The sequence below is a fragment of the Annulohypoxylon maeteangense genome (genome assembly GCF_022496945.1).
Source record: "Annulohypoxylon maeteangense strain CBS 123835 unplaced genomic scaffold GGS22scaffold_15, whole genome shotgun sequence".
Lineage (NCBI taxonomy): Eukaryota > Fungi > Ascomycota > Sordariomycetes > Xylariales > Hypoxylaceae > Annulohypoxylon > Annulohypoxylon maeteangense.
This window is the reverse complement of record NW_025953262.1, coordinates 935145-946189: the sequence shown is the minus strand read 5'-3', so window position 1 is coordinate 946189 and position 11045 is coordinate 935145. Positions and strand designations below refer to the sequence as shown.

The 11045-nt window shown below is 47.9% G+C and overlaps 2 protein-coding genes across 2 annotated transcripts; both read left to right on the top strand.

Moving 5' to 3' along the window:
* The first annotated feature begins 973 nt into the window (after positions 1-973).
* GGS22DRAFT_169996 (uncharacterized protein) lies at positions 974-7212 on the top strand. Its single transcript, XM_047962404.1, has 5 exons — positions 974-1717; positions 1797-3856; positions 3908-5311; positions 5366-6266; positions 6320-7212. Exons 1-5 carry the CDS (start codon positions 1298-1300, stop codon positions 6614-6616), a joined length of 5082 nt encoding a protein of 1693 aa, XP_047816487.1. The 5' UTR covers positions 974-1297; the 3' UTR covers positions 6617-7212.
* Positions 7213-7349: 137 nt separating this feature from the next.
* Positions 7350-10403, top strand: GGS22DRAFT_169992 (P-loop containing nucleoside triphosphate hydrolase protein). Its single transcript, XM_047962403.1, has 3 exons — positions 7350-7858; positions 7919-9785; positions 9851-10403. The coding sequence occupies exons 1-3, from the start codon at positions 7497-7499 to the stop codon at positions 9968-9970; spliced, it is 2349 nt and encodes a 782-aa protein (XP_047816486.1). The 5' UTR covers positions 7350-7496; the 3' UTR covers positions 9971-10403.
* The last annotated feature ends 642 nt before the right edge of the window (positions 10404-11045 follow it).

The window sequence follows — 11045 nt, the reverse complement described above, 5'->3', positions numbered from 1 at the left end:
ATGGCCCTGGACTCGATATGCTTGTGTACGTAAAGGATAAACTTTTTGGATCCGCGATTCCCCATAATGAGATAGAATATGAATAAATAAATATGCGTCAGAGTTTATCTTAACTGAATAGAGAGTTAGCATTGACATGACAGTGACGTTTATCGAAGGTCATGCAAGATCGTTAAAAATTAGATAATTCAAGGTAACATTCATGGATGCATCGCAATGCGGGATGGAAAGAGCTACCTAAGATAAAAAAGGTATGGATACCTGCCTACTTATGCGATTCGGTTAATGACAATTGTAGATGCTGTGGGACCAGATCTGAGATATCTGAGATATGTATCTCTATGGATATCTATATCTTCATCCAATAAGGGAAGAAGAGGCTCTTCCATATGATCGCCTCATCGACACTGCAGCTCTTAAATCCCGACCCCCGACCCGACCACGAAAAGGAATTCCTATTGGCCTGTGCTGCGGCATCTGATAACGTTAAAACAGATATTGATCTACAAATGTACCAATGTACCTATATACTTAGGTACATGGGCTACAGTGCAGTCAGTCCGTTGCTTAGAAACAGGTATCGCTCTTACCTTGGAAACTCTCTGTGTAAAGAACAATGGATATTTGAGCAATTAACTCGAGCTTTGCTGCGTAGATGAAAGTAAAATTGGTAGGCACCACCAAACGAATTTTCATTTGAATCAATTTGTATTTGGCAAGTACAACCAGAGTCTGGAAGGTCAGGAAGGTGCAGACCCCATATCTTTGCTTCCCAGCCTTCCATCCCTCGCAGCTCTCGATAACTTGGAAGGAAGGAAAGCACCTCCGCACCTGAACCCGCCTGAACTTCCCCAAAATATCCATTACTCTCAGGCCCCCAACACCTGAAAAGGCAAAAACATACCACTAACATACCACTGCTGACATCCCGTAGATTAGCCGTGTGGGGACCTTTGAGTCAACCAGCCTGCCAGCCTAGGGTCTAGCACGAGGTAGGGAAAGCTTTGATACACCACCTTGGCAGTTGCATTTCGCACCTCTCCACAGTACTACGACCGACCAACCGACCTCATTTCGACCATTCAATCCAACAAGGAGTTTTTGACGTTCGACCTTAGTTGTAACTCTACATCGCTCAATTCAATTTATTTTTCCCTCTACTTTTTTCTCTATCAACGACAATTAATTAAATAGAGAAATAAAAAAGAGGAACGGTTTAGGAATAAACCGTTCGACGAACGTCGATGAGAAAATTATTCCATTTAATCGGTCGCATGTAGCCAACTAAATTTCAACCATGTCTGCCGAAGCGACCGCCGCAATGGCGTCTGCGCCCAAGACTGAGATGGTTGAGACTGAAGTCGCAAGCGATCCTCCGAACAATAACAACAACAACGATGCACTTAACAACAAGCATACCGGCCTTCACTCACCGCCCGATAGTAACAGCGCAATGAAGTTGGACGGTAGCGACGATTCCGAGCTGAGTGATTTGGACGACCCAGATCTCATCGACATGACCGTCGACATGGACCTCCACATTTCGCCCTCTATACCGCAGAACCAAGATCAAAATCAGGATTCTGACAATGTTAAACAGGAGGAAGAGGAAGGGGAGGAGGAAGAAGACATCGGAGAGGTCATCCCCGACCATTGGTCCGGTACCGTTCCCGTTTTCAGACCGGATATGCATCAATTTAAGGACTTTAAGAAATTTGTACGACCTCTACCCAGCAACTTTTAACTTCATTATTTGATCCATCCTGGTCTAACTAACCTATTCTTTTTTTCAATAGATGACTAAAGTTGATTGTTACGGTATGAAATCCGGCATCATCAAGATCATCCCTCCAAAGGAATGGACGGATCAGCGTCCCCCTCTTGATGAAATGATCAAGCAAATCAGGGTCAAAGAGCCTATTAAACAGGATATCATGGGATCAAACGGCACTTATCGACAAGTTAACATTCTCCATCAACGATCTTACAACATTCCGCAGTGGCGACAACTCTGCGATCAAAGCGAACATCAACCGCCTGCTCGACGAGGCGAGAGGCGTGCGCAGGCTCCTTCGAAACCGAAGCCAGCTTCCTCAACTACCACCGAGTCTAAGAGACGCGGGCGGCCATCTAAAGGAAGAGGGAAACGGGGCGCCGTTAAGGACGCCGCCACCGCCACCGCCGCCGAACAAGAAGACCGACCAATGACACCTGTCTCTCCTAAACCTAACGAAGAAATTATCGAGTCTGTAGAGCAGGACCCGGGCGCTGATGTGGACGATGACGATGGACCCCCTATTGTTGGTCGGATGGGTGGCTCTAGGCAGGCTAAACCAAAGACGCAGTCTATATCAGCCCGAAGGAAGTACGCGAGGCGAGAAGCATCAGCTAGGATCGATGAAGAAGCCTTCAAGGACTTTGACTACCGTATGGACATCTCCGATTATACACCCGAGAGATGTGAGGAACTCGAGCGGATATATTGGAAAACTCTTACATATGCTCAGCCCTTGTACGGTGCGGACCTCCCCGGAACTCTATTCGATGACGAATGTGATGTCTGGAACCTCAATAGGCTTCCTAACTTACTTGATGTCCTCGGCACTAAAGTTCCCGGTGTCAACACTGCATATCTCTATCTTGGTATGTGGAAGGCGACTTTTGCATGGCATCTTGAAGACGTCGACTTATACAGCATTAACTATTTGCACTTTGGAGCCCCAAAGCAGTGGTATAGTATCTCGCAAGGCGATGCTCGTCGTTTTGAAGCTGCCATGAAGAGTATTTGGCCGACCGATGCTAAGGCCTGCGACCAGTTCTTACGTCACAAGGCTTTCCTCATCTCACCGAACCACCTCCAGCAATACTTTAACATCAAGGTCAACAAGTGCGTCTCATACCCTGGAGAGTTTGTCGTCACGTATCCCTACGGCTACCATTCGGGGTACAATCTGGGGTATAACTGTGCCGAAGCTGTCAACTTTGCCTTGGACTCCTGGATGCCTATGGGAAAGATTGCCAAGAGATGCGAATGTGCCCAAGCTCAAGACAGCGTATGGGTAGACGTATACGAGATTGAGCGCAAGTTGAGAGGCGAGGAGACGGACTATGAAGAAACCGAAGATGAGGAGGAAGAGGAAGATGAAGAGGACGATGATACTGGCGTTGTTGGTCTAACTCCAATTTCCTCCCATACAGTGAGATTAAAGCAACCTGGGCGAAAACGCAAACGTCTAGCAGCCGGGAAAGGGGAGAAGAGAGCCAAGAAGATTCGACTCCGTGTCAAAAATCACATCGACCCCCCATGCTGTCTATGTCCCCATGATATACCCGGCCAAGAGATACTCTCAACAAGCGATGGCCGTAGAGCTCATCGTATTTGCGCACTTTACGGGCCGGAGACCTGGATCGAGACGGTTGAAGGAAAAGAAATCATCGCTAATGTAGAGAACATTAGCAAAGCGTGCGTGGAGCTCAAGTGCTTGTATTGCCGCTCTAAGAGGGGAGCGTGTTTCCAGTGCTCCCAGAAGAAATGCGCCCGCTCCTACCACGCCACTTGTGCCGCAGCAGCGGGCGTTATGGTGGAAGAAGCAGATGTGCCAATCTTTGGGGAGGATGGAACTGAATACAAGGAACGAGGCTTCGAGTTTAGTTGTCGTTTCCATCGAACCAAGAGAGACAAGAAATTGGATGGTAATGTGCTAGACGAATGCCAGAAGACTCGACATGCAGCCGCTGCTCTCAAAAAGGACGATATATGTCAGTTGCAGTATTACCGCGGGGAAATATTCGCGGGTGTCATTGTCGAAAACCGGACTGATGAGCGCACATTCCTGGTTGACATTATTCCTCATGGGTATGGAATCAACTTGGCCTTTAATAAAGGACTTTTGCTAACTTCATTTAGGGATCGTGTCGAAGTTGAATGGAAATGGCTTCTTCTCCCGGATCCAGCCGACTTCCACCTACAGAAGGCGTCTGCTAATGCTATCCCTATGCCTACATCGCGCAAGGCTAAAGAGCAGATCAACGCCACCAAGAGGGTCGCAGAGGAATTACCTCGCGCAGATGCGCCGTTCGTCGAAGGATTCACCTGGGCAGAGTTCAACGCATGCGACTGCACCAATAAGTTGCAAGCCAAAATTGATTTCGCCAAGGACAACCAGATCTGGTATTATCTTGGAAAAAATTCGACCGAAGCTCGCGCTCAATACACAGATGATCCGAAGAGGCCTAAGCATAACCCCAAGAGCAACTTTTTGGAGACCATTCCGCGACCCGCTGTACCTGCAGTTCAACCTCGAAAGTCGTACGGGCCTTCGTTCTCGGTTCAAACACCGAGCACGACAGCTGGGAAATCCGATAAGCCGTACCAATACAAACCAAGAGAACCCGTCGCACCATCTTACGTTCATTCTCCCTTCACAGTCCAGCAATTTGTTCCGAAGCCTCCTCCGTTCACTGCACATCAATTCATCCCGAACCCGTCACCCTTCTCTATACAACCCACTGCACCAAAGCTAGTCCCGGCGCCCAGACCTCAGCAAAACGTACAGTATGCACCACAGCAAGTTGTGCCGAAGCAGGCTCCCGCAATCCAACACACTGAACAGTACTCTTCGCACCAAATAATCCCCAAATCTTCTTCCACCCCTCAATACGTCAATCAATATTCTCTGCAGCAACCTATGCACCAGCCGGCTTTTACAGATCAACAGAATGGGCAAATTTCTCAGCAGACGGTACCGAAACCTGATTCTGCCTCACAGCAGAACGTACAGCACCCATCTCATCATTCCACCCCAAAGCCCGTATCTACACCTCAGCAAAGCGCACAATATACTTCCCAGCAGGCTGTATCGAAACCAACACCCATACCTCGACCGACTCCTTCGCAGAACGGACACAAACGGAATCGGTCATCGCTCAATAGTCAGGGCAGCCAAGCATTGGCGTTTGGTTCGGATCGTCGATTTAGAACTCCACCTTTTTCGTACAGAACTAGTCAAATTGATTCAGCCGCGAAATCGCCCTTCAGTCATGGGTTTATGCAACCTCCAGGCCTTGGGCCCTCTCCGTCGCCGCAAAATGGTCAACTTTTCCAGGCTCAAGCTAGGGCTAGGTCGAGTTCGCTGGCTTCTAATCGTTCATACGATACACCGATGACTTCATCCGCTATTCGACCCCCTTCTTCTGCGTCTGCTCAAGGGACAATTGGAGAACCCCAAGCCCTCCAACAACAGAACGTCGTCAAACAGCCACGACCCAATATTGTCCAGAAATATGCATTTTTCCAGGTCCATCACAACAGGTACGATGATTGTCTTTGCTATTGTAGCAAAACCTTACACTAACCGTCTTATAGGGATTCCACAAAATACAGAACGCCGTACGCTCACTGGGGAGGGTTTACTAATGGATATGAGGGCAACCTTCGAGCTCACTTGATGAGATCCCCCGAAGCATTGTTCGATATTAGAAGGCGCTCTACAGGATTCGCTACTAGTACGCCTAGCCTAAGCCCGGCTCCCCGAATTCCGTTTAGCAATGGTTCCGAGAATAAGGAGACTCATAATCCGGTGTTGCAATCGGGCCATCACGATCCTTCTCGTCAAGCAGCCCCTTTGCCTTACTCCGCGTCTCCTAATCCATTTACCACACCGAAAACATCTTCGCCTATTACAGATGATTCTAACCAGCAATTAATATATGCACCAAATGCGTCGGATTCGAACCAAGAACCTATAGCACAGTTGCATCCCGCGATTCGAGCTCAGTATGCTGCCATGTTACAGAGGAGCAGCCTGGAGGTTCATCTGCCTCAAAGCCAGCAGACTCCTCCCGAGGACCGCCCAGCTGCACCAAATCAACAGTCGGCACCGGACTTTTCAACATATTCACAACCCCCTGCAAATTTAACGCATATGCCAGTGCCTTCAGATACTCAATCTATAACAGATAGTCGTATTCCATCACATTCGACCCTGGACAACAAAGTGCCTTCTTTAACAAACTCAAGTTCCACGGCAATGACCTACGCGCCCAAGCAAACATACATACCCCCTCCTCGACCATGGGAGGCAATAAGAAAGACGCAGGTCACGGCCCAACCTAATCCACAACCACCTAATCCGTACTCAGCTTTAGATGCTGTAGCTCCCGCCGTACCTGATCCGCCTCCTTTTCTAAACGCGCCGGGTCCGTTTATGAATGATGGGTTTGGAAACCCAAGGCACATGGCAGACCCAGGGCTTCAGCCCAGCAATGTAAGCGGACCTTTTTGGCAGGAGTTTCCGCAGACAGTGCCTAACAGCAACAGCGTCAATCCAGCCAGTCACGAGAATTCGTACAGACTTTACAACCAACCACTATTCATCAACTACGAACCGCCACAGAGAATTTTTCGGCATCAGAAATTCAGCAGGAATCAACGGAACTAGCACAACCAGCCACAACAGTGAATACCCTCGCACCGGTACTCGTGCCATCTTCAGCCGCGGCTACGAATGATCTTCCAGAGGTACCGGACGACTCGATGGAGTTGATCGAGAGCATCATCAGGGATGCTCGTAGAATAAGTGATACGTATAGCGGTCCTGCGGGCGGCAACGTTTAAGTTGTTGCTTGCGGGGTGCAGATGGGACGGCAGGCGCACGGGCAACGAAGGTAACGACAACCATGATGCGACAGTTACTCGGAATGGTATGTACTGTTCGGCGGAGTTTGGCGTTAATTAAGCAAGACCTTTTCTCTGCGGAGCTCTAGGGAGATCTGCATTTCTTTTCGACTAATAACCTGACCATTAGACCTAGTGCCTGCATAGGCTTGTTATTTTTCGTGGGGTAGCACGCATAGGGTTTATGGGACAGGGCTGACATCTTTTCATACCTCGGATTCGTGGACACGAACGAGACTTATATGCGACAGGCGGATAGGGATCTCGAGGAACAGTGCAGGTGTATACTATGGGAGGTTAAGGCGAACAAGCTTGTGTGACACGTGTAAGGATTTTTTTCTGTTTGTAGTGACTCAACCGCGATGGTTTCGACAGAGCTTGATTTTTAAAGCAGTAGTATTAGTGGTGTGAGATCTAAAGAATGCCTACTTGCTGCTCTACACATCGGCTCTTACTGTCCCCCAATGAGCAGATACTGCTTTACTTTATTAATGAATAAACTTGGGTGATGAATATATATGCTTTTATTAAGTCAATACTATCGTAATTTCTTTTTTGTTGCATATTTGAATTGGCAGCATGCAGTATGCATCAATCGCGTACTTGGTGGGGCTGACTATTGATTTGATCAAGAAAATAATTTGACTTTTAGAACTTCAAACTTTCAACTTCTAACTTTAACCCGTTTTTTTTTGTCAGCCTTGTCCAAAACCGTTTCTTGTGAAAACAGCTAACTTCCCGGACACGACGCCACGCGTATATCTGTCACTTTCCCTTAATTTCCCCCTTGTCCCAATTCACATAGTTGTTATTAGCAACTATGACTGATAAAATTAAGGAAGAGTCTCCGCGCAACGAGCGCAAGCGCATGAGCAGTCCGGATGTCCAGGCCCCGACCAAACGCATGAAGAGAGAGGATACCGATGATGCAAAGCCAGCAAAGTACAACCCATACCTTGCGCACTGGAATAACGGCAATGGAGATGCAGACGGCGACAACATCAATGAAGATAGGATACCAAAAGGTTCCCCGTTAGCGCACTTCAAACGACGAAAGACGACAGCGAAACAGGCATTTGAAGCTGAGAAATCCGACAACAATCCTTTCACCGGAGAGCCCCATTCTCAGCAATACTTCAATATCCTGAAGTCGCGAAGCAACCTTCCCGTTTGTCAGCAGAGGTTCGTTCAGCCCTTTTCAATCCCAGCTTTTGTTACTATTTACTAACGATTTGTTAACAGACAGGAATTCCTTGATCTGTACCATCAGTCACAAATCCTCGTCTTCGTTGGTGAGACTGGTTCGGGAAAAACTACACAAATACCCCAGTATGTAGTATACGACGAACTCCCCCACCTCAACCGAAAGTTGGTCGCCTGTACACAACCACGACGAGTCGCCGCGATGTCCGTCGCACAGCGTGTTGCTGATGAGCTCGACGTTACTCTGGGAGAAGAAGTTGGTTACAGCATCCGTTTCGAGGACAAGACTAGCTCGAAGACTATGTTGAAGTATATGACTGATGGTATGCTACTGAGAGAGGCCATGCACGATCATGATATGTCCCGATACAGTTGCATCATTTTGGACGAAGCACACGAACGTACTCTCGCGACCGATATTCTCATGGCCCTCCTTAAACAAGTGACTAGACGCAGACCAGATCTCAAGGTCATCGTCATGTCAGCTACCTTGGATGCCCAGAAATTTCAACGTTACTTCTACGACGCCCCTCTACTCGCCGTACCGGGCCGAACCTTCCCCGTTGAGATCTTTTACACTCCTGAGCCAGAGAAGGACTATGTTGAGGGCGCAATACGCACTGTGCTTCAGATCCATGCTGGCGAGGACGAAGGAGACATCCTCCTCTTCCTCACGGGAGAAGAGGAGATTGAGGATACGTGCAGAAAGATTTCTTTTGAGGTTGATGAGCTTGTGCGGGAAACGGATTGTGGTCCAATGGCCGTATACCCGCTTTACGGCACTCTTCCTCCTCACCAGCAGCAGAAGATCTTCGATAAGGCACCTCCCCCTCTCAGAAAAGGTGGTAAGCCAGGCCGAAAGTGTATCGTGTCGACCAATATTGCCGAGACTAGTTTGACAATCGACGGTATTGTTTATGTGGTTGACCCCGGCTTCAGCAAGCAAAAGATCTACAACCCTCGACTGAGAGTAGAATCATTGCTGGTTTCCGCCATCTCAAAGGCTTCTGCTCAGCAGCGAGCTGGTCGTGCTGGTCGAACGAAGCCTGGAAAATGCTTCCGACTATACACGGAGAAGGCGTTCAAAGAAGAGTTGATCGAGCAAACTTATCCTGAAATTCTCCGTTCCAACCTCGCCAATACCGTGTTAGAGTTAAAGAAGCACGGTGTCGAGGATCTTGTGCACTTCGATTTGATGGACCCCCCTGCTCCCGAAACCATGATGCGCGCCCTTGAAGAATTGAACTACCTCGCATGTCTCGATGACGAGGGTCAGCTAACGTCTCTCGGTGGTTATGCATCCGAATACCCCCTAGATCCTTCTCTCGCAGTCATGTTGATCTCAAGTCCCGAGTTCTATTGCTCAAATGAAATTCTCTCGATCACGGCGCTTCTCTCAGTTCCCCAGATTTTCGTACGGCCGGCCAATAAGAGGCGAGAGGCTGACGAGATGAAGAAGCTATTCAAGCACGATGATGGGGACCACCTGACAATGTTGAATGTATACCACGCATTCAAAGGAATACTCAACAGCGGAGAGGATGCAAGAGCATGGTGTCACAAGCACTACTTATCATTCCGCCACCTTTCAAGCGCAGATAACGTTCGCGCTCAACTTAAGCGGATCATGGAGACGCAAGACTTGGATCTCATCAGCACGAATTTCAATGACAAGAATTACTACCCCAATATTCGCCGAGCTCTAGTTACCGGCTTCTTCATGCAGGTTGCCAAGAGGGAGAAGGAGAAGGTGTACCGCACACTCAAGGACAACGCCCAAGCAGTTATGCTACATCCGAGCACAGTGCTGCAGACGGATTACGAATGGGTTCTTTATAACGAGTTCGTTATGACCTCTAAGCACTACATTCGAACGGTGACGGGGATCAAACCGGAGTGGCTCTTGGTATGTTAACTAACACCCTAATGAACTTAGAGCAGTGTATGGATATCGTACTAACTCGGTGACAGGAACTTGCGCCCATATACTACGATATCGAGTCTTGGGATGGCCAGAAGGACGTCAAACTGGCGTTAAAGGCGGTGGCTGATAAGGCAAGACGCCGCGCTGCTATGAAGGGTGGCCGCTGAAAGGGACTATGAATATTGATATGTATTAGAATATGGTGTGGCGCGGGGTGTGTCGGATCGATCCACGCCTACGATCGACTATCTCCCGGAACTTCGTATGCGTTCCTAATGAAAGAAAGTTAAGACGAACGATCCGAATACCGACATGTACATGCTACTAATATGACTATGCCTCGTTTTGGAAGCACTGGAGTTATTCTACAGACCGAAATGGAACTACGTTTACGCTAAGCACGATTTGTGGTGTTGTAAGAGGTCTATGATACCTTCTCTAGCAAGGAAATAAGACGATAGCAACGGCTAAGCAAGGCATTTAAGATGAAGCAATGATAGAAAGAGCATAGATGGCAGCTCGTGCTGCGGATTAATCCCAGATTCAAGACGTTTTGGACGGATACTAGGTACTTATCTATCTAGTTATTCCAGTTAGCCAATTTACTTGTATGTCTAGGTGCCTACTTGACGTAAATAATGAGTATTCTTAAGGATTCAGGTGCGTTGGAGTAGATGTGTCATCACTGAGAAATACGGGTGCCATCTTTTTCATCGTATGTATGTTTACAATTCAGCGCGTATCTTACTTGGATGCGGCTCTTGCGAGGAGGTCCATCTTTCGAATACGTCGTAATTGAAAGAGGGGCGAAGATGTGGGCGGAACCCTCCCCTCCCCCTTTTTTCCTCTTTTGCTTTTTCATATGATCTTTCCCGAATTTAGCTTGAGAATGTACTATACAAATTAACGTGGAAAGCCACATAGTCATCAATCTCACGACGCGGCTGTCACCCGTATTATCATTTCCCGTGTGAGTGCGGCTTACATATATACGACTTGGCCCTCTGCAGAGGCGCGCTGGAATTGGTTCTATCCGTCCAGCGATAATAAAAAACACACACCAAGTCTGTATTAGCGGAAGCTTGGCATGTAGGCCAAACCAGCCTTACCCGCTATATTTGTGTAGTGCTATCGCGATTAGTTGCCATTGGATTTTCTTATGTCTAGTAACAGTTGCACAAGCTGAAGAGATGTTTCAGCTGGCTGATGTCATCTAGAAGGGAAGCTTGTTAGTGGTCTTGC

Bases quoted from the DNA above. Each gene is read 5' to 3' on its own strand.
- GGS22DRAFT_169996 (XM_047962404.1), top strand. From the start codon at position 1,298: ATGTCTGCCGAAGCGACCGCCGCAATGGCGTCTGCGCCCAAGACTGAG. The intron at 5,312-5,365 runs GTACGATGATTG...ACCGTCTTATAG, and splicing joins TTCCAGGTCCATCACAACAG to GGATTCCACAAAATACAGAA. The intron at 6,267-6,319 runs GTAAGCGGACCT...TAACAGCAACAG, and splicing joins CAGGGCTTCAGCCCAGCAAT to CGTCAATCCAGCCAGTCACG.
- GGS22DRAFT_169992 (XM_047962403.1), top strand. From the start codon at position 7,497: ATGACTGATAAAATTAAGGAAGAGTCTCCGCGCAACGAGCGCAAGCGC. The intron at 7,859-7,918 runs GTTCGTTCAGCC...ATTTGTTAACAG, and splicing joins CTTCCCGTTTGTCAGCAGAG to ACAGGAATTCCTTGATCTGT. The intron at 9,786-9,850 runs GTATGTTAACTA...ACTCGGTGACAG, and splicing joins TCAAACCGGAGTGGCTCTTG to GAACTTGCGCCCATATACTA.